General features: G+C 40.5%; 1 protein-coding gene across 6 annotated transcripts in view; it reads left to right on the top strand.

The window, feature by feature from the left end:
• NDUFAF5 (NADH:ubiquinone oxidoreductase complex assembly factor 5) overlaps positions 1 to 16652 on the top strand; it is a 34948-nt gene extending 18296 nt beyond the window's left edge. For 2 of the 6 annotated variants that reach the window (XM_078056919.1, XM_078056922.1), the window contains 4 exons: positions 899 to 959; positions 15855 to 15938; positions 16289 to 16371; positions 16541 to 16652. In XM_078056919.1, coding sequence (XP_077913045.1) covers positions 899 to 959; positions 15855 to 15938; positions 16289 to 16371; positions 16541 to 16633 — 321 coding nt within the window. In that variant the 3' untranslated portion in view covers positions 16634 to 16652. Of the gene's footprint in view, positions 1 to 898; positions 960 to 12185; positions 12283 to 15843; positions 15939 to 16288; positions 16372 to 16540 lie in introns of those variants that run through there. The other 4 variants (XR_013441941.1, XR_013441942.1, XM_078056920.1 and 1 more) reach the window with 4 other exon arrangements.
• The last annotated feature ends 6946 nt before the right edge of the window (positions 16653 to 23598 follow it).

The following is a 23598-nucleotide window of genomic DNA, read 5'->3' as shown; positions in this document are numbered from 1 at the left end:
CTGTGGTAGGCCAGAAGAAATGCCTTTTGGGGACTTGGAAGTATCAGGAGCACCTGGATATTTGGGGAGCATCAGTCCCTGCCACTGTACCAACCGTAAACTCTTGTATCAGACTTCAGAAAGAAGGGAACATAATTGCCCAGAAGTCCATTTGAGAAATAAATTGTATGTGCCAGCAGTGTGCCTGTCTCCCAGGTGAGCCAGTGCAGATGGCTGCATTACTAGAAGCAGATTGGAAACATCTTGGGAGATGACCCTATTTGGCTTGATATTGGGTGCCACTTTTTTTTTTTTTTTTTTTTTTTTTTTTTAGAGAGAGGGAAGGTAGGGGGAGAGAATCCCAAGCAGACTCCTAATTGAGCACAGAGCCCAACGTGGGGCTCAGTCTGACTACCCTGAGATCACGATCTTAGCTGAAACCAAGATTCGGACGCTTAATGACTGCACCATCCAGGTGCCCCTGGGTGCCACATTTTAAGAGACTGATTCTGACAACGTACATAGTAACTCAGTAAGGATCTATAAATCTATAAATTTTGTCCAGAAGACTAACCTCTCCGTCTAAAAACTTCCAGTGTCCTGGAAAAGTTGAAAGACTTGAAGAAGAGGGTGATGGTTTGCAGATACAAAATAGACTTGTTTTGTGTTGTTCCCAGGGAGAGAACTGGAACTGGGTTGATGGAGTAATTTTAGGAAGATTTCTCTTAGAATAGTGAATATTCTGCAGTTTGACATTTTCATATATCAAGCATAAACCAGATGACATCTGTAAAGATTATTATAAAGAACATTCCTGTTTACCATGAGAAATTGGTCTGGGTAATCTCTGTGGCCCGTTTTCAAATCTGGGTCTTTTATGATGAATGTCAAATGAATAATCCTTTTTCTTTTTAAATAGGATACTGATGAAATTCAAGTTAACTATCCTGGGATGTTTGAATTGATGGAAGATTTACAAGGTAACGCACTTTAAAGAATGTTTAGTCTCCATTTGAGAGTCATATTTTGAGAGCAGACTCAATGGAAAGTACTGGGGCTAAGCACTAGGGATACATTGGTGAGGAGAAAGCAGACTGTCTTCGTGGAGCTTATAAAATAAAATGGGCGAGGCAGACATCATGCAGCTGCCATAAAGATAAATGTTAAATTAGAATTGTGGTAAGTGCTACAAAGTAGAGGTGCATGGTGCTATGACTGCTTCTAAAAAGATGGCGGAACTTTCTTGAAGGGTGCATCTGAGGCAGGTAGAGCACATCAGTGACTTTCTCCAACAACAATTGGCAGCTCAGGTCCAGGCACAAGAAAGCGGGTAGTTGGGTTAGTGTGGGATTGGGGTTTATTAAAGGGATAAGTCCTAGTCGGAGTCAACGAAAGTCTTGTCTGAGGAAGTGGTGATTGTGCTCTAAAAAATGAAGATGAGTTAACTAGGTGAAGAGGGGAGGGAGGTGAGTCGCAGGCAGGGAGAGTAGCATGTGCAAAGGCTCTGTGGTAAGAAAGAGCATGGCAAGTACTGAAAGGGCATTTTGGCTAGAGTACAGGGAATAAAAAGGAGAGAATTAAATAATGAAATTGGTGAGTAAATGGGGACTGTATAGTCCCTGTTGAGATTGTCTTTATCTTAAAACCCCTTTGAGGCATTTAATGGAGGGAGAGGGGGGAAGTCATGATATCAGATTTGCATTTTGGATAAAATGGATTGGCAGATCAGCTAGTAGGGAGACTCGTTGCTGTAAAGCTTATTGAGAAATGATGGTGGCTTGGATTAAGGTGGTGGCAGTGGAGATTTGAGACAAGTGAATGGATTCTAGAGATAATTAGGATGTAAATTTGGCAGTCCTTGCTGATGGGTTACATGTGGGTGAGTGGAGAGAGCTATTTCAAACATAACTGCTGAGTTTCTGGTTCACATAACCAGATAGACGGTGCCCCTTCATTGACAGAGAAAACAGTAGAAGAAGACCAAGTGCGGACAGGGACACCTCTTGAGTTCACATGTGGGTATTTTGGGTTTGAAGTGCTTGTCAAATGTCTAAGAGGAGATGTCAAGTAGGTGGCTGGGTGTGTGGGTATGTTGTTTTAGAGGAGATGATTGCCTGGTTAAAATATCATGAGTCATTTGTGAATTGGTGGTATTTGAAGCAATTGCCTGGAACGAGAGCATGAAGTGAGAAGAGAACACGGCCAAGTACTGAGCCGTTAGGAACCTAATAGACGGTGACTGAGTCGAAGAAGGACGTGTCTGGACGTATTACAGATGTGATGGCAGAGGCAGAGTATTGGAGAATCATTAATGGTGGGGAGACTAAAAAATCTCAGAGACCATGGCACTGGTGATTATTAACCTAGGGTGGTGGCGGGACTTGGGGTACAGATGGAACCTGAACCAGGTGCCAGTCCTCTGATGAATGAGAAGAGGGACTGGGAGCCTGATGTCTGTGTCTGACAGCAAGCAGGAGTGAGAGAGGGTGACGGCCAAATAGTGTGGGTCTCACCTTGTTTTTAACAAGTTAGAGACAAAATGGCCTGGAAGAGGCTTTGAGGAGCAACAAGGATACAAACCCTTACCTCCCAATTCTGAAAGAGGTAAGGTACGCAGATACACACATCTGCCACAGAGTGGGCTGCTGGAGAAGTGATTTTCTCCAAGGAGAGCTTTGACTTGCCTAAGAAATTATGAGCTTTTACTTTTTATTACACAAATGGCAGGGGGGCGGAGCAAGATGGCGGAGGAGTAGGAGACCTGGATTTCGTCTCCTCTCAGGAATTCAGCTGGATAGGGATCAAACCATTCTGAACACCTACAAACTCAACAGGAGATCAAAGAAAAGAAGAGCAACAACTCTCTGAACAGAAAAGCGACCACTTTTTGGAAGGTAGGACGTGCGGAGAAGTGAATCCGAGGCGATATTCGGGAGGATAGACGGCGGGGGAGGGGCCTCCGTCGGCCGCTTCTGGCAAGTGATAGAGCAGCAGAGCACAAAATCGGAACTTTTAGAAGTCTGCTCTGCCGAGGGACATCACTCTGGTGGCGAAGTGGGGGGTGGAACCCTCGTGGGTCAGTGTGGTCTCAGGACCCTCGGGGTCACAGAAAGACCGGGGGTGCCTGAGTGCGGCAGAGCTCCCAGGTATCGGAGCAGGGAAGCCGGCTGCAGAGACGGAGCCCAGGCGCGGGCTCTCAGCTCGGGGTTGCCATAAACCGTGATCCGCGGCACAGTCGGGCCACAGCTCCTCCAGCAGGGACCCAACAAGTGGCAGATCCGGGGAGACTCACCTTCTTCCCCCGGGAGGAGAGGTGCGGGAGTGCACCGCAGGGATCTGCTGGGTTTGGAGACTCCACCCGGGGTCGGGTGCCAGATAGAAAGGCGCGGTCACAGGCCGGGTGAGCGCGGAGTGCGGCCAGAGAACGGGGAGACGGGAGTGACTGACGGCTTTTCTCTGGGGGCTCGCTGAGGAGCGGGACCCCGAGTTCTCGGCTCCGCCGGGGCGGAGACTGGGAGGCCACCATTTTCACTCTCCGCCTCCAAAGCTGTACGGAGAGCTTGCAGGGAACAAAAGCTCCGGAGAGCAAACTCGAGCAGATTACTTAGCCCAGACCGGCAAGGGCGGGGCAATTTTGCCTCCGGCAAAGACATTTGGGAACCACGGCAACAGGCCCCTCCCCCAGAAGATCAGCAAGAACAGCCAGCCAAGACCAAGTTTACCGATCAATGAGAACGGCAGAACTCCAGCGCTAGGGGAACACTGCACATAGAATTCATGGCTTTTTTACCATGATTCTTTAGTCTTTCAAAGTTAATTATTTTTTTTAACTGTCTTTTTTTCTTTTTTCCTTTTTTCTTTTTTTTTGAATTTTTCTTTTTCCCTTTTTCAACCAACATCTTATCAATCCCTTTTTTAAAAAAAAACATTTTTATTTTTCATTTTTAAAGTCATATTCTATCCCTTCATAGTAGTTACCCGTATTTTTGGCATATATATATAAGTTGTTCTCTCTTTAAAATCTTGAGATAGTTTCTTCTAACAGATCAAAATATACTCTAAATCTCTAGTGTATGGTTTTTTTCTACTCCCCTGCCTGATCACATTCTCTCCCTTTTTTCTTTCTTTTTTTTTTTTTTAATCCTCTTCTTTCTTTTTTCAAACAACTTATCAAATCCTTTTTTAAAATTTTTTATAATTTCCATCTTTACAGTCATATTCCATCCCTTCATCATATCAACCCTTATTTTTGTACATATATAAGTTTTTCTTTCTTTAAAATTTTGGGAGGGACTTTCTTTTAACAGACCAAAATACACCCAAAATCTAGTGTGTGGCACTGATCTATAATCCAGCCTGATCATATTTGATCACATTCTGTTTTTGTTTTGTTTTGTTTTGTTCTGCTTTTATTTGTTTTTATCTTTATCTTTTTCTTTTTTCTTTTTTTCTTTCCTTTTCTTTTTTCTCTCTTTCCCTTTCTTTTCCCACTGCTTCAGGTCTTTTCTGATTTGTTTAGAGTATATTTTCTGGGGACGTTGTTACCCTGCTAGCATTTTGTTCTCTCATTAATCTATTCTCCTCTGCACAAAATGACAAGACGGAAAAAATCACCTCAACAAAAAGAACAAGAGGTAGTACCGACTGCCAGGGACCTACTCAATACGGACATTAGTACGATGTCAGATCTAGAGTTCAGAATCATCACTTTAAAGATACTAGCTGGGCTTGAAAAAAACATGGAAGTTATTAGAGAAACCCTTTCTGGAGAAGTAAAAGAACTAAAATCGAACCAAGTAGAAATCAAAAAGGCTATTAATGAGGTGCAATCAAATATGGGGGCGCTAACTGCTAGGATAAATGAGGCAGAAGAAAGAATCAGTGAGATAGAAGACCAAATGATGGAAAATAAAGAAGCTGAGAAAAAGAGAGATAAACAACTACTGGATCACGAGGGCAGAATTCGAGAGATAAACGATACCATAAGACGAAACAACATTAGAATAATTGGGATCCCAGAAGAAGAAGAAAGAGAGAGAGGTGCAGAAGGTATAATGGAGCAAATTATAGCAGAGAACTTCCCTAATTTGGGGAAGGAAACAGGCATCAAAATCCAGGAAGCACAGAGAACCCCTCTCAAAATCAATAAAAATAGGTCAACACCCCGACATCTAATAGTAAAACTTACGAGTCTCAGAGACAAAGAGAAAATCCTGAAAGCAGCTCGGGAGAAGAGATATGTAACCTACAATGGTAGAAACATTAGATTGGCAACAGACTTATCCACAGAGACCTGGCAGGCCAGAAAGGACTGGCAGGACATATTCAGAGCACTAAATGAGAAAAATATGCAGCCAAGAATACTATATCCAGCTAGGCTGTCATTGAAAATTGAAGGAGAGATAAAAAGCTTCCAGGACAAACAAAAACTAAAGGAATTTGCAAACACGAAACCAGCCCTACAACAAATATTGAAAGGGGCCCTCTAAGCAAAGAGAGAGCCTAAAAGCAACATAGACCAGAAAGGAACACAAACAATATACAGTAACAGTCACTTTACAGGCAATACAATGGCACTGAACTCCTATCTTTCAATAGTTACCCTGAATGTAAATGGGCTAAATGCCCCAATCAAAAGACACAGGCTATCAGATTGGATTAAAAAACAAGACCCATCGATATGCTGTCTGCAAGAGACTCATTTTAGACCCAAAGACACCCCCAGATTGAAAGTGAGGGGGTGGAAAACCATTTACCATGCTAATGGACACCAAAAGAAAGCTGGGGTGGCAATCCTTATATCAAACAAATTAGATTTTAAACCAAAGACTGTAATAAGAGATGAGGAAGGACACTATATCCTACTTAAAGGGTCTATCCAACAAGAAGATCTAACAATTGTAAATATCTATGCCCCTAACATGGGAGCAGCCAATTATATAAGCCAATTAATAACAAAAGCAAAGAAACACATCGACAACAATACAATAATAGTGGGGGACTTTAACACCCCCCTCACTGAAATGGACAGATCGTCTAAGCAAAAGATCAACAAGGAAATAAAGACTTTAAATGACACACTGGACCAAATGGACTTCACAGACATATTCAGAACATTCCATCCCAAAGCAACGGAATACACATTCTTCTCTAGTGCCCATGGAACATTCTCCAGAATAGATCACATCCTAGGTCATAAATCAGGTCTCAACCGGTACCAGAAGATTGGGATCATCCCCTGCCTATTTTCAGACCACAATGCTTTGAAACTAGAACTCAATCACAAGAGGAAAGTCAGAAAGAACTCAAATACATGGAGGCTAAAGAGCATCCTACTGAAGAATGAATGGGTCAACCAGGAAATTAAAGAAGAATTAAAAAAATTCATGGAAACCAATGAAAATGAAAACACAACTATTCAAAATCTTTGGGATACAGCAAAGGCAGTCCTAAGAGGAAAGTATATAGCAATACAAGCCTTTCTCAAGAAACAAGAAAGGTCTCAAGTACACAACCTAACCCTACACCTAAAGGAGCTGGAGAAAGAACAGCAAATAAAGCCTAAACCCAGCAGGAGAAGAGAAATAATAAAGATCAGAGCAGAAATCAATGAAATAGAAACCAAAAGAACAGTAGAACAGATCAACGAAACTAGGAGCTGGTTCTTTGAAAGAATTAACAAGATTGATAAGCCCCTGGCCAGACTTATCAAAAAGAAAAGAGAAATGACCCAAATCAACAAAATCATGAATGAAAGAGGAGAAATCACAACCAACACCAAAGAAATACAAACAATTATAAGAACATATTATGAGCAACTCTATGCCAACAAATTAGATAACCTGGAAGTAATGGATGCATTCCTAGAGATGTATCAACTACCAAAACTGAACCAGGAAGAAATAGAACACCTGAACAGACCTATAACCACTAAGGAAATAGAAGCAGTCATCAAAAATCTCCCAAAACACAAAAGCCCAGGGCCAGATGGCTTCCCAGGGGAATTCTACCAAACATTTCAAGAAGAATTAATACCTATCCTTCTGAAACTGTTCCAAAAAATAGAAATGGAAGGAAAACTTCCAAACTCATTTTATGAGGCCAGCATTACCTTGATCCCAAAACCAGACAAAGACCCCATGAAAAAGGAGAATTACAGACCAATATCCCTGATGAACATGGATGCAAAAATTCTCACCAAAATACTAGCCAATAGGATCCAACAGTACATTAAAAGGATTATTCACCACGACCAAGTCGGATTTATCCCTGGGCTGCAAGGTTGGTTCAACATCCGCAAATCAATCAACGTGATACAATACATTAACAAAAGAAAAAACAAGAATCACATGATCCTCTCAATAGATGCAGAAAAAGCATTTGACAAAGTACAGCATCCTTTCTTGATCAAAACTCTTCAGAGTATAGGGATAGAGGGTACATACCTCAATATCATAAAAGCCATCTATGAAAAACCTACAGCGAATATCATTCTCAATGGGGAAAAACTGAGAGCTTTCCCCCTAAGGTCAGGAACGCAGCAGGGATGTCCACTATCACCACTGCTATTCAACATAGTATTGGAAGTCCTAGCCACAGCAATCAGACAACAAAAAGAAATCAAAGGCATCCAAATTGGCAAAGAAGAAGTCAAACTATCACTCTTTGCAGATGATATGATACTTTATGTGGAAAATCCCAAAGACTCCACCCCAAAACTGCTAGAACTCATACAGGAATTCAGTCAAGTGGCAGGATATAAAATCAATGCACAGAAGTCAGTGGCATTCCTATACACCAACAACAAGTCAGAAGAAAGAGAAATTAAGGAGTCGATCCCATTTACAATTGCACCCAAAACCATAAGATACCTAGGAATAAATCTAACCAAAGAGGCAAAGGATCTGTACTCAGAAAACTATAAAATACTCATGAAAGAAATTGAGGAAGACACAAAGAAATGGAAAAACGTTCCATGCTCATGGATTGGAAGAACAAATATTGTGAAGATGTCAATCCTACCTAGAGCAATCTACACATTCAATGCAATCCCCATCAAAATACCATCCACTTTCTTCAAAGAAATGGAACAAATAATCCTAAAATTTGTATGGAACCAGAAAAGACCCCGCGTAGCCAGAGGAATGTTGAAAAAGAAAAGCAAAGCTGGCGGCATCACAATTCCAGACTTCCAGCTCTACTACAAAGCTGTCATCATCAAGACAGTATGGTACTGGCACAAAAACAGATACATAGATCAATGGAACAGAATAGAGAGCCCAGAAATGGACCCTCAACTCTATGGTCAACTAATCTTCGACAAAGCAGGAAAGAATGTCCAATGGAAAAAAGACAGTCTCTTCAACAAATGGTGTTGGGAAAATTGGACAGCCACATGCAGAAGAATGAAACTGGACCATTTCCTTACACCACACACAAAAATAGACTCCAAATGGTTGAAAGACCTCAATGTGAGACAGGAGTCCATCAAAATCCTAAAGGAGAACACAGGCAGCAACCTCTTCGACCTCCGCCGCAGCAACTTCTTCCTAGAAACATCGGCAAAGGCAAGGGAAGCAAGGGCAAAAATGAACTATTGGGACTTCATCAAGATAAAAAGCTTTTGCAAAGCAAAGGAAACAGTCAACAAAACCAAAAGACAACTGACAGAATGGGAGAAGATATTTGCAAATGACATATCAGATAAAGGGCTAGTATCCAAAATCTATAAAGAACTCATCAAACTCAACACCAAAAGAACAAAGAATCCAATCAAGAAATGGGCAGAAGACATGAACAGACATTTCTCCAAAGAAGACATCCAAATGGCCAACAGACACATGAAAAAGTGTTCAATATCGCTCGGCATCAGGGAAATCCAAATCAAAACCTCAATGAGATACCACCTCACACCAGTCAGAATGGCTAAAATTAACAAGTCAGGAAATGACAGATGTTGGCGGGGATGCGGAGAAAGGGGAACCCTCCTACACTGTTGGTGGGAATGCAAGCTGGTGCAGCCACTCTGGAAAACAGTATGGAGGTTCCTCAAAAAGTTGAAAATAGAGCTACCATATGATCCAGCAATTGCACTACTGGGTATTTACCCCAAAGATACAAAAGTAGGGACCTGAAAGGCTACGTGCACCCCGATGTTTATAGCAGCAATGTCCACAATAGCCAAACTGTGGAAAGAGCCAAGATGTCCATCAACAGATGAATGGATAAAGAAGATGTGGTATATATATACAATGGAATATTATGCAGCCATCAAAAGGAATAAGATCTTGCCATTTGCAACGACGTGGATGGAACTGGAGGGTATTATGCTGAGCGAAATAAGTCAAACAGAGAAAGACATGTATCATATGACCTCACTGATATGAGGAATTCTTAATCTCAGGAAACAAACTGAGGGTTGCTGGAGTGGGGGGTGGGGTGGGAGGGATGGGGTGACTGGGTGATGGACACTGGGGAGGGTATGTGTTCTGGTAAGTGCTGTGAATTGTGCAGGACTGTTGAATCTCAGATCTGTACCTCTGAAACAAATAATGCAATATATGTTAAGAAAGAAAAAAAGAAGAAGAAGAATGTAGCAGGAGGGGAAGAATGTAGGGGGGGAAATTGGAGGGGGAGAAGAACCATGAGAGACGATGGACTCTGAAAAACAAACTGAGGGTTCTAGAGGGGAGGGGGTTGGGAGGATGGGTTAGCCTGGTGATGGGTAATGAGGAGGGCACGTTCTGCATGGAGCACTGGGTGTTATGCACAAACAATGAATCATGGAACACTATATCTAAAACTAATGATGTAATGTATGGGGATTAACATAACAATAAAAAAATTAAAAAAAAAAAAAAAAAAAAACAAATGGCATAGGCAGCTTTGCTGAGTGAAGGAAGCTGAAGCGATTAAAGGTGTGTTCGTTGAAACCAGAACTGTGCTTACCTAGGGGAACCTTAATCTGGATCCTGAAAAATGAAGATGATTTAAGCAAGAGATTTATAAGACTAAATAGCTTGCAGTTATTTACAGATTTATAGCTTTTCTTAAACGCTATTGCAGTTGCTTCTCTTAGTAGTCCTCTGGTAACTATTTATCTCTGTATTACAAGTGATGAATATGAAGCCCAAAGGGAACACTTGCCTGTTAATGGCAGAATTAGGTGCCAAACTCTTGCCTTCTTGACTCCTGCTCTGGCAGTCTCTTACCTGACCCGACTTCTTTGGGCTGCCCATTTATAACAGTCCGTTTTACCCATCATCCAGCCTCCTCTGAGAATGGCACTTCTCTTGGCTTTCCAAGGAGAAAGGTATGTAGCTGAAAACTTACTACTGTAGTCACTCTTTGTTCATTATAATTTAATACAGGATTGGCAGCTTATAGCGTGTGTGCTTGAGATGACAGGGGATCAGTGATAAATCACACATTCCCCTCCCAAGCATTGCCCCAAACACTTGGCTTCCCATGACATAATCACGGAGTCCCTTCATCCAAAGACTTGAGAGATGGTGGTGGGTCGATGATGTATCATTCAGACTCTAATGATAAAAATATTTCTCAAATGCAGCATTTATTTTTATTCTGCTATATAATAAATGCTATGCTCATGATTCATTTCAAGAGAGAAGCAAGAAAGAGACTAGAAATTAGATGCATCAGTTGGAAAAGGTTACTACCCACTGATTTAAAAATATAGAACTTACTCTGTGCTGGGTGCAGTTCTGTGACATTTTCTGATATCCTAATTTTACAAATGAGCAAATAGAGACATTGAGAAGTTAGGTATCTTGTTCATGGTCACACTGGAACTGGAATTAGGATTTGAATCCAAAGTCTAATACTGCCTACTTGATCTGTGTGCATTTTTTTTTTTTATTGAAGTTAGCATAGTAAAATGCTCTAATCTTACATGTATAGTTGCTTGTATTTTTAATCACTATCCAGACAAGGATTAGAACATTTCCAGCCCCCTCAGAAGGTTGCCTCATGCCACTATCCAGTTGATAACCCCCGCTTCCCCCAAGGGTTTTAAATAGGTCATCTATTTTGAGGACCTGTTGCCTGATATTTACCTTAAGAGGCTTTGCCAGTGCTTCTCTTATTTTTACTGTTAAGCCTTTTACATAAATCATATATTTTAGTCTTTGAGTCTCTTATCCTTAGGAGGATTAAGAAGAATTATGTAAAGATAACTTGTAAAAGTGATATTTAATGAAGTAGATATAAACATTAAATGGTTGATTTTATATTCATTCACTTACCATTTATTGAACATCTACCATGTGCCAACTATTGAGCCAGTGATGAAAATACATAGTTCCTTATCTCAGGGAGCTTGTGCTGTAGTAGTGACATAGAGATAAAGAGAGAGACATAGGCATTTAACTGTAAAATGAGATAATTGTGTTTGAAAGTATAGGGAAAAACAGAATCCCTAAATCTGCTTAGGGTATCAGGGATGCTTTTATAGAAGAGACAGGACCTAAGCTAAAATGAGTTTGCCAGGAGAGTGAGTGAGTGGTACAGGTTTGGGGCATTGCCTTCCAAGCCAAGGGAATGGTCCGTGTAAAATCATGGAGATGCGAGAGAATACACACTTCCTTCACTTTCCTAATTAAGAAACTCTACAGTAATTCTGTATCGCTTGAATATGTAGGGTGGAGAGATGATAGGAAATGATGCAGGATAGTCCACCAGAGGCCTCTAGATTTTATCAGGTGAGCCTGGTACTGTGGGTGGAGAATTTCATGTGAAGGAGAGACTGTCAGATCACTGTGTTAAAAAGCTCATCCTCCAGCATTGTTCATAAAGCATACTCTATGAGGAAGGTAAAACTAGAGCTAATATAGTTCATCTCTCTTGTTACACGTGAGTAAACTGAGGCATAGAGAGAAATTAAATAACTTGCCCAAGGTGATATAAGTGATAGAGCCAGGATTTAAGTCCAGTGTAGCAGCCTAACTCAGATCCTGAAATCTCAACCACTCTGCCTTTAAAAGGTCAGAGGCAGCTGAGATGGGAAGGAGAGTGGTCCAGGGATGAATGGAGGGGGTGCGGAGCTTGGGTGACTACCTCCAGGTGTGCTTTGCTTACTGGAACATGGTGTTGCCTTCAAATTGGTTTTTGCTATTTTATATTGTTACACTTTTTTCTTGATGGTTGTAGTGCTTCTCATTTGAGCTGCCATTGTTATTAATTCACAGAAAAAAGTCCAGAATGTTGACCTAATTTTACAAAACAAGTTGTGTATCAGCTGATGAATGCATGAAAAGTTTTGGAGGCTTTCACAGTAGTTTTAAGGTAAGTTCAGTTTGTTTGTTTTTTAAAGACAGTACTCAGTATTGTTCCTCCTAAAGCATAGTAGATTAGATTTTTATACAAGCAGTTGAACTTAACCTTAAAAACACTGTGAGAGTCTTAAACAGTCACTTGCTTCCTGGATTTTTCTGTTATCCCAAAGCCCAGAGCTGGTCAGAAGTTCCTAAATGTGTTTCCCAGGTGGTCTTCAGTAAAGGTCTACCATGATGCATTATGAAGTGTTCTCATTCCATTTTGAAGATGATAAAACCGTTTAATTAGAGTTAAGTGACATTGCCCTAGATTACTTAAGGATACGAACTGGCATTATGATCCCAAAGTCTAGACTTTCTGCGCCACATCACACTGCTACCACGAGGAGAAAGGAAGGTTGGTATGGTGGAATGCTTCTCTTGTGAGGCAAGCAGCAGAGTTACTGACTGTAAGTGTTATGCAGTAGTGCTCTTGAATTTCTGTATCAGAGAGAACATTATGCCTAGTAATCTTAGTGTATCTAATACCAATTTTCTAAAAGGCATTTTAGAATTTCTAGTGTATTAAGTATTCCCCCCTCCCTCCATGTATTAAGTATTTACATTAAATAAATTAAACCTGTTTTCCACTGGTATTGCCTATATCTAAGGTGTAATAAGTCATGGCACTGAGAAGGTGAACAGAAATGAAAGCACCACAGCCATCATCAACAATAGATTCTTTCAATCCAACTCCCAGTTTACCTCTGGTCACTTGATATGGTTGATACAATGTAGGAGAATGTTTTTAAATCAGATTATGTAATGGGTCTGTAATGTTAGCTATAGAAGCCTTCAGAGATCATCTGGTCTGGCCACCTAGAAGACCCATAGCAATTGGTCTAAGGTCATGTAGCTGCATTGTGACAGCAAGAATAAGATCCACCTTTTTCTTCATGACAGTCTAGCTCGTATATCTATCGTTCTTCATTAATTGGGGCTGTTGTATTCATAGGATGCTGGACATTGCTTTTAGTGTCAGAGATTCATTATTTTAAGGAATAGTAGGAACATTTTGGGATTGGAGAAGAGAAAAAAGTTTTACTTACTACAGCTGATTTGTTGATTGTTTTTAATAAGGCCATTGAAAACTTGGAAGATTATTATTTTTAAACTTCTAAAGAACAACTGATATTGGGAAGTTTATTGGGGCTTTTTTGTGAAAGTAGAAAAACAAAAGTAAGAACTGACTTTTGGTGGTGTAGTATATAGAGAATAAATAAAGGATTTTTACTTTTGAAGTTTGTTTTGATTTCGTGGACTAGTTTAAAATGTGGCCTCAAAGGAATTATAGTATATGCATAAAAAATAAAATATACAGCACTAATTGTTAATGAACAGTAGAAGAATATGAATCCTAGCTTTTAGGTATCAACTTGAAGAAAAAAGTCTAGTGATGCCTAGGTGGCTCAGTCAGTTAAGCATCTGCCTTCTGCTTAGGTCATGATCCCGGGGTCCTGGGATCGAGCCCCACATCAGGCTCCTTGCTCAGTGGGGAGCCTGCTTCTCCCTCTCCCTCTGCCTGCTGTTCCCCCCTGCTTGTGCTCTCTCTCTCTCTGACAAATAAATAAAATCTTTAAAAAAAAAGTCTAAGAGGTCTTAGCCGCAGCAACTTCTTCCTAGAAACATCACCAAAGGCAAGGGAAGCAAGGGCAAAAATGAACTATTGGGACTTCATCAAGATAAAAAGCTTCTGCACAGCAAAAGAAACAGTTAACAAAACCAAAAGACAACCAACAGAATGGGAGAAGATATTTGCAAATGACATATCAGATAAAGGGCTAGTATCCAAAATCTATAAAGAACTTATTAAACTCAACACCCAAAGAACAAATGATCCAATCAAGAAATGGGCAGAAGACATGAACAGACATTTTTCCAAAGAAGACATCCAAATGGCCAACAGACACATGAAAAAGTGCTGAGCATCGCTGGGCATCCGGGAAATCCAAATCAAAACCTCAATGAGATACCACCTCACACCAGTCAGAATGGCTAAAATTAACAAGTCAGGAAACGACAGATGTAGGCGGGGATGCCAACATCCTACAGTGTTGGTGGGAATGCAAGCTGGTGCAGCCACTCTGGAAAACAGTATGGAGGTTTCTCAAAAAGTTGAGAATAGAGCTACCCTACGATCCAGCAATTGCACTACTGGGTGTTTACCCCAAAGATACAAGTGTTAGGATCCAAAGGGGTACATGCACCCTGATGTTTATAGCAGCAATGTCCACAATAGCCAAACTGTGGAAAGAGCCAAGATGTCCACCGACAGTTGAATGGATAAGGATGTGGTACATATACACAATGGAATATTATGCAGCTATCAAAAGGAATGAAATGTTGCCATTTGCAACGACGTGGATGGAACTGGAGGGTATTATGCTGAGCGAAGTAAGTCAATCAGAGAAAGACATGCATCATATGACCTCACTGATATGAGGAAAACAAATTGAGGGTTGCTGGAGTGGTGGGGGGTGGGAGGGATGGGGTGGCTGGGTGATGGACATTGGGGAGGGTATGTGCTATGGTGAGCGCTGTGAATTGTGAAAGACTGTTGAATCACAGATCTGTACCTCTGAAACAAATAATACATTGTATGTTAAAAAGAAAAGAAGAAGAAGAAGATAGCAGGAGGGGAAGAATGAAGGGGGGGAAATCGGAGGGGGAGACGAACCATGAGAGACTATGGACTCTGAGAAACAAACTGAGGGTTCTAGAGGGGAGGGGGGTGGGGGGATGGGTTAGCCTGGTGATGGGTATTAAAGAGGGCACATTCTGCATGGAGCACTGGGTGTTACACGCAAACGAATCATGGAAGACTACATCAAAAACTAATGATGTAATGTATGGTGATTAACATAATAATAAAAAAAAAAGTCTAAATTTTATATATGTATATATGTAGGCTCCAAGCTGGGCTTGAACTCACAGCTCACAACCCTGAGATCAAGAGTCAGATGCTTAACCAACTGAGCCACCCAGGTGCCCCAGAAGTCTAAATTTCAAAACAAAGAAAAGTGCCCCTGTAAAGAATGCACATAATTTCTTCCTAATCTGGGATTAGTAATATATTGTAAAATCTGAAAACGCATCGTAGTTTTGGTACTGTCTAATGAGTCTCAGAGCCCTCTCCCAGACATTTATGGCTTAGAAGGAGTGAGGCATTGTAGCAGTGCCCTGTCCTCTGAAGAGCATCTAAAAGGGGTGTAAAATGTGGCATCCTTGGAAAGATACTTGCCAACTCCTCATGACTCACCTGGAGGGTCAGTTGCCTTGCTTTTGCCCAGCTGGCCTGCTTTAGACCACTGTTGGCAAGTAAGGCATGCTTATGGGACTTGCCTCCTGAAATTTGACTTCTTCTCTGGTCTTAATATCCAGAAGCTTCAAGTAGTTTTTGCCTTGGAGTCACTAAGAAGCTTAGCTACAACCTATTAGAGAATGGGGAGGGGTACACTGTTGGATGTGAAGAGGTTAAATTTGTGCTTTGAGTAGCTCAGCTATTGGCGGTATTATCTAAAATTGCCTGTAGTGTATTTTTAGGTATGGGTGAGAGTAACTGTGCTTGGAATAGAAAAGCCCTGCTGCACCGAGACACGATGCTGGCGGCCGCGGCGGTGTACAGAGGTAAGCGAGCTGGCTGTCTTTTCCACCCGCGCCTCACTGAGGAATGCGTGCCCTACCGTGTTTATCCCTTAACGTTGCCAGTACTTTTTCCTTTCCCATTAAGGCATCATCAGATTTTTGTCCTTCCTTTCAGAACACAGATCCTGTAGTTCTGTATCCTTTTTCCAAACAGCCCTTAACTATATTTTTGTCAGCTTCTCAGCGTTGAGGATTTTTCATGTGAGGCATTCTCAAAGTCCTCCGAGTATCCCAATATCCATTTCTCTTTGGAGGACATGACTTTTATTGAGCAGATGTTTTTCTTCCTGCTTCTATTTTTTTCAGATTGTAATCATTATTTGTCTTTATAGAAATGTACAGAAATGAGGATGGTTCAGTACCTGCCACATATCAGATCTATTACATGATAGGATGGAAATACCATGATTCGCAGGTAATATTATTAAGACAAATCATTTTTCCTAGTGGGTTCATGTTTTCATTTACTTTTTATTTACACAGGGTGGGGTTTTTTAAAAAAAATACATGATGGCATTAAGGGATTTCATGTAGAGCTGTATATTTATCTATTTCTAATATCTTTAATCTTTCATTATTTTCAGGCAAGACCAGCTGAAAGAGGTTCAGCAACTGTGTCATTTGGAGAGCTGGGAAAAATAAACAATCTTATGTCACAGGGGAAAAAGTCACAATAAATACTTTATTCAATGTTAATGTAGTCCAGAATTTTCGTCAGAGATGGATAACTTTCACATCTAAAATTACATTTTGAAGAAAGAAGCAATCTATAAGCAATGTACTATCAGACTTGTAGTAATTAGAATAACCTAATCCTACATCTACATTTAGTAACCCTTTCGGTTTTACGTAGTTTCTGTTTTCATATGGATACTGCTATCTGGTGATTCGAATGTCTTATTTACAGATTCAGCCCCAAAGCAGGAAGATATTTCAGTGAAAAATCCACAAATATGTTCACATTTATAAATGCCTGACTTGATGGAAAAACATTGCCCACGCTGACATTTTGTACCTTTTTCTCCTTCTGATCTTTTGTTACTGCCGTGAGAGGGTGAAAACAATGGAGATGAGAGGAAGGACAAGTTGGTAGATTCTCTAGAGTTCCGGATCATTTGGAATAAAAACAGTTTTTATAATGATTAGTCTAAGATACTCAAGCTAAAATTATGTCACACTGTCATTTTTGTTGTGAAGACAGTATAGGCTTGTCTCTCCAGAGCTATTACATAGTTTTATACTTTAGAAAAGTGTGGATCTTGGGGCACCTGGGTGGCTCAGTCGTTAAGCATCTGCCTTCAGCTCAGGTCATGATCCCAGGGTCCTGGGATCGAGGCCCGCATCGGGCTCCCTGCTCTGCGGGAAGCCTGCTTGTCCCTCTCTCACTCCCCCTGCTTGTGTTCCCTCTCTCGCTGTGTCTCTCTCTGTCAAATAAATAAATAAAAATCTTAAAAAAAAAAAAAAAGTGTGGATCTTTAAATTGACTCTTTCCTCACCTTTTTTTTTTTTTTTTTTAAAGCATCTGAATTCATTCATTTCTTTTTTACCTTCGTGATCTGGGTAGGATCCCAGGGTTTTATACCCCATGCTACCTTAGGTAAGGAGAGAACGTTTTAAAGAATTACAGAGGAAAAATCCCCTGTGAAAGTATCTGCACAGTGATGAAAAGTGCTTTGTTTGACTTTCCTTTGTCATTTCAGGCCTTTGGCACTCTTATTCTAATCCAGGTCCACTATCCCATTGTTATGTAGTAGTAATCAAAATCATTTGGAAGCAGTCAAGCTCAGACAGCTTAGAATGGAGGGAAGAAGGCGGTGATGAGGAAGCGGGAAGGAGGTTGGGAAGCAAACAAGAGTGAGTGCCGACTGCTGTCTTGCATTGCTCCAGGTGGAGAAAGGGAGTAGTGCTGGTAGCTGTCAGGTGTGTTAGAACTTCACCCTCACTGTGAAATGCCAGGTGGTGGCACTTGCTTGTCATTTATGTTGAAATAAACCCAGCAGAGACAGGTCTTTGTCAATTCACATTGGAATGAGGCACAAAACTCACCATACTTAAAAAAAAAAAAAAAATAGCTGAGTTGCATCACCAGGCCATGGAGCGTCATTGCTGTCCTTTACCTTTCACCATTTCACCAGGCACGGCCCCAGCCTCCTCTTCAGCCATAGGTAAGTTATTGCAGTCTTTGTCTCCCCCCGCCTTCCCTCCCTTGACCACACTGGCACCAAGCTCTTCCTGGGTAGGGGCTGTGTCTGCCTGTAGTGCTTTGCACATAGTAGATACTCAATAACATTTTGAATTGAATTAAATTAGGTGAAAAATGTGCCCTTTGAAAAGTTACAGTTAAAAAACAAGGTTTTGTAGGAGAAAAAGAAATTACTATTCTTGCTGTCTTTGACTAGGAGATCTATCAATATTAGAAATTGGGATACTCTTTTCAGCTTTTATTTTGTTTTTAACACAAAGGAAAAGTATTTAGGAAGTAAAATTTGGTCTTCTTCACATCTTCACAATTTTAAGGTTTTTAAGCTTAATTTTCAGAATTTGAAGGGAGAAGAGAAAAATGACAAAAAATCCTATGTGTTAAAATTACGAACTAATGACTCAGGAACGGATAAATCCTATGGTGACTATGTTTCCTAAGGGACACGTGTTTATATGCATTTTTTTTAATTTTTTTATTGTTATGTTAATCACCATACATTACATCATTAGTTTTAGATGTAGTGTTCCATGATTCATTGTTTGTGCATAACACCCAGTGCTCCATGCAGAACGTGCCCTCTTTAATACCCATCACCAGGCTAACCCATCCTCCCACTCCCCTCCCCTCTAGAACCCTCAGTTTGTTTTTCAGAGTCCATCCTCTCTCATGGTTCGTCTCCCCCTCCGATTTCCCCCCCTTCATTCTTACCCTCCTGCTATCTTCTTTTTTTTTTCTTAACATATATTGCATTACTTGTTTCAGAGGTACAGATCTGTGATTCAACAGTCTTGCACAATTCACAGCACTCACCATAGCACATACCCTCCCCAGTGTCTATCACCCAGCCACCCCATCCCTCCCACCCCCCACCACTCCAGTAACCCTCAGTTTGTTTCCTGAGATTAAGAATTCCTCATATCAGTGAGGTCATGAGACATGTCTTTCTCTGATTGACTTATTTAGCTCAGCATAACACCCTCCAGTTCCATCCACGTCATTGCAAATGGCAAGATCTCATTCCTTTTGATGTCTGCATATATTCCATTGTATATATATACCACATCTTTATCCATTCATCTGTTGATGGACATCTTGGCTCTTTCCACAGTTCGGCTATTGTGGACATTGCTGCTATAAACATCGGGGTGCATGTACCCCTTCAGATCCCTACATTTGTATCCTTGGGGTAAATACCCAGTAGTGCAATTGCTGGATCGTATGGTAGCTCTATTTTTCAACTTTTTGAGGAATGTCCATACTGTTTTCCAGAGTGGTTGCACCAGCTTGCATTCCCACCAACAGTGTAGGAGGGTTCCCCTTTCTCTGCATCCCCGCCAACATATGTCATTTCCTGACTTGTTAATTTTAGCCATTCTGACAGGTGTGAGGTGATATCTCATTGAGGTTTTGATTTGGATTTCCCTGATGCCCAGCGATGTTGAGCACTTTTTCATGTGTCTGTTGGCCATTTGGATGTCTTCTTTGGAAAAATGTCTGTTCATGTCTTCTGCCCATTTCTTGATTGGATCATTTGTTCTTTGGGTGTTGAGTTTAATAAGTTCTTTATCGATTTTGGATACTAGCCCTTTATCTGATATGTCATTCGCAAATATCTTCTCCCATTCTGTCGGTTGTCTTTTAGTTTTGTTGATGTTTCTTTTGCTGTGCAAAAGCTTTTTATCTTGATGAAGTCCCAATAGTTCATTTTTGCCTTTGCTTCCCTTGCCTTTGGCAATGCTTCTAGGAAGAAGTTGCTGTGGCTGAGGTCAAAGAGGTTGCTGCCTGTGTTCTTCTTTAGGATGTTGATGGACTCCTGTCTCACATTTAGGTCTTTCAACCATTTTGAGTCTATTTTTGCGTGTGGTATAAGGCAATGGTCCAGTTTCATTCTTCTGCATGTGGCTGTCCAATTTTCCCAACACCATTTGTTGAAGAGACTGTCTTTTTTCCATTGGACATTCTTTCCTGCTTTGTCGAAGATGAGTTGACCATAGACTTGAGGGTCCATTTCTGGGCTCTCTATTCTGTTCCATTGATCTATGTGTCTGTTTTTGTGCCAGTACCATACTGTCTTGATGATGACAGCTTTGTAGTAGAGCTGGAAGTCCGGAATTGTGATGCCACCAGCTTTGCTTTTCTTTTTCAACATTGCTCTGGCTATGCGGGGTCTTTTCTGGTTCCATACGAATTTTAGGATTGTTTGTTCCATTTCTTTGAAAAAAGTTGATGGTATTTTGATGGGGGTTGCATTGAATGTGTAGATTGCTCTAGGTAGCATTGACATCTTCACAATATTTGTTCTTCCAATCCATGAGCATGGAACGTTTTTCCATTTCTTTGTGTCTTCCTCAATTTCTTTCATGAGTATTTTATAGTTTTCTGAGTACAGATCCTTTGCCTCTTTGGTTAGATTTATTCCTAGGTATCTTATGGTTTTGGGTGCAATTGTAAATGGGATCCACTCCTTAATTTCTCTTTCTTCTGTCTTGTTGGTGTAGAGAATGCCACTGATTTCTGTACATTGATTTTATATCCTGCCACTTGACTGGATTCCTGTATGAGTTCTAGCAGTTTTGGGGTGGAGTCTTTTGGGTTTTCCACATAAAGTATCATATCATCTGCAAAGAGTGAGAGTTTGACTTCTTCTTTGCCAATTTGGATGCCTTTGATTTCTTTTTGTTTTCTGATTGCTGTGGCTAGGATTTCTAATACTATGTTGAATAGCAGTTGTGATAGTGGACATCCCTGCCATGTTCCTGACCTTAGGGGGAAAGCTCTCAGTGTTTCCCCATTGAGAATGATATTCGCTGTGGGTTTTTCATAGATGGCTTTTATGATATTGAGGTATGTACCCTCTATCCCTATACTCTGAAGAGTTTTAATCAAGAAAGGATGCTGTACTTTGTCCAATGCTTTTTCTGCATCTTTTGAGAGGATCATATGATTATTCTTCTTTCTTTTATGAATGTATCACATTGATTGATTTGCAGATGTTCAACCAACCTTGCAGCCCAGGGAAAAATCCCACTTAGTCATGGTGAATAATCCTTTTAATGTACTGTTGGATCCTATTGGCTAGTATTTTGGTGAGAATTTTTGCGTCCATGTTCATCAAGGATATTGGTCTGTAATTCTCCATTTTGATAGGGTCTTTGTCTGCTTTTGGGATCAAGGTAATGCTGGCCTCATAAAATGAATTTGGAAGTTTCCTTCCATTTCTATTTTTGGGAACAGTTTCAGAAGAATAGGTATTAATTCTTCTTGAAATGTTTGGTAGAATTCCCCTGGGAAGCCATCTGGCCCTGGGCTTTTGTTTGTTGGGAGATTTTTGATGACTGCTTCAATTTCCTTACTGGTTATAGGTCTGTTCAGGTTTTCTATTTCTTCCTGGCTCAGTTTTGGTAGTTGATACATCTCTAGGAATGCATCTATTTCTTCCAGATTATCTAATTTGCTGGCATAGAGTTGCTCATAATATGTTCTTATAATTGTTTGTATTTCTTTGGTGTTGGTTGTGATCTCTCCTCTTTCGTTCATGATTGTATTTATTTGGGTCATTTCTCTTTTCTTTTTGATAAGTCTGGCCAGGGGTTTATCAATCTTGTTAATTCTTTCAAAGAACCAGCTCCTAGTTTCGTTGATCTGTTCTACTATTCTTTTGGTTTCTATTTCATTGATTTCTGCTCTGATCTTTATTATTTCTCTTCTCCTGCTGGGTTTAGGCTTTATTTGCTGTTCTTTCTCCAGCTCCTTTAGGTGTAGGGTTAGGTTGTGTACTTGAGACATTTCTTGTTTCTTGACAAAAGCTTGTATTGCTATATACTTGCCTCTTAGGACTGCTTTTGCTGCATCCCAAAGATTCTGAACAGTTGTGTTTTCATTTTCATTGGTTTCCATGAATTTTTTAAATTCTTCTTTAATTTCCTGGTTGACCCATTCATTCTTTAGTAGGATGCTCTTTAGCCTCCATGTATTTGAGTTCTTTCCGACTTTCCTCTTGTGATTGAGTTCTAGTTTCAAAGCATTGTGGTCTGAAAATAGGCAGGGAATGATCCCAATCTTTTGGTACCGGTTGAGACCTGATTTATGACCTAGGATGTGATCGATTCTGGAGAATGTTCCATGGGCACTAGAGAAGAATGTGTATTCGTTGCTTTGGGATGGAATGTTCTGAATATGTCTGTGAAGTCCATTTGGTCCAGTGTGTCATTTAAAGTCTTTATTTCCTTGTTGATCTTTTGCTTAGATGATCTGTCCATTTCAGTGAAGGGGGTGTTAAAGTCCCCCACTATTATTGTATTGTTGTCAACGTGTTTCTTTGCTTTTGTTATAATTGCCTTATATAATTGGCTGCTCCCATGTTAGGGGCATAGATATTTACAGTTGTTAGATCTTCTTGTGGGACAGACCCTTTAAGTAGCATATAGTGTCCTTCCTCATCTCTTAATACAGTCTTTGGTTTAAAATCTAATTTGTCTGATATAAGGATTGCCTCCCCAGCTGTCTTTTGGTGTCCATTAGCATGGTAAATGGTTTTCCACCCCCTCACTTTCAATCTGGGGGTGTCTTTGGGTCTAAAATGAGTCTCTTGCAGACAGCATATCGATGGGTCTTGTTTTTTAATCCAATCCAATAGCCTGTGTCTTTTGATTGGGACATTTAGCCCATTTACATTCAGGGTGACTATTGAAAGATATGAATTTAGTGCCATTGTATTGCCTGTAAGGTGACTGTTACTGTATATTGTCTGTGTTCCTTTCTGGTCTATGTTGCTTTTAGGCTCTGTCTTTGCTTAGAGGACCCCTTTCAATATTTCTTGTAGGGCTGTTTTTGTGTTTGCAAATTCCTTTAGTTTTTGTTTTTCCTGGAAGCTTTTTATCTCTCCTATTTTCAATGACAGCCTAGCTGGATATAGTATTCTTGGGTGCATATTTTTCTCATTTAGTGCTCTGAATATATCATGCCAGTCCTTTCTGGCCTGCCAGGTCTCTGTGGATAGGTCTGTTGCCAATCTAATGTTTCTACCATTGTAGGTTACAGATCTCTTCTCCCGAGCTGCTTTCAGGATTCTCTCTTTGTCTCTGAGACTCATATGTTTTACTATTAGATGTCGGGGTGTTGACCTATTTTTATTGATTTTGAGAGGGGTTCTCTGTGCTTCCTGGATTTTGATGCCTGTTTCCTTCCCCAAATTAGGGAAGTTCTCTGCTATAATTTGCTCCCATATACCTTCTGCCCCTCTCTCTCTTTCTTCTTCTTCTGGGATCCCAATTATTCTAATGTTGTTTCGTCTTATGGTATCGCTTATCTCTCGAATTCTGCCCTTGTGATCCAGTAGTTGTTTATCTCTCTTTTTCTCAGCTTCTTTATTTTCCATCATTTGGTGTTCTATATCCCTAATTCTCTCTTCTGCCTCATTTATCCTAGCAGTTAGTGCTC

The sequence above is a fragment of the Halichoerus grypus genome, chromosome 10 (genome assembly GCF_964656455.1).
Source record: "Halichoerus grypus chromosome 10, mHalGry1.hap1.1, whole genome shotgun sequence".
NCBI classification, from domain to species: Eukaryota; Metazoa; Chordata; class Mammalia; order Carnivora; family Phocidae; genus Halichoerus; species Halichoerus grypus.
Note: the sequence above shows the minus strand (reverse complement) of the source record. Positions and strands in the feature narration are given on the sequence as shown.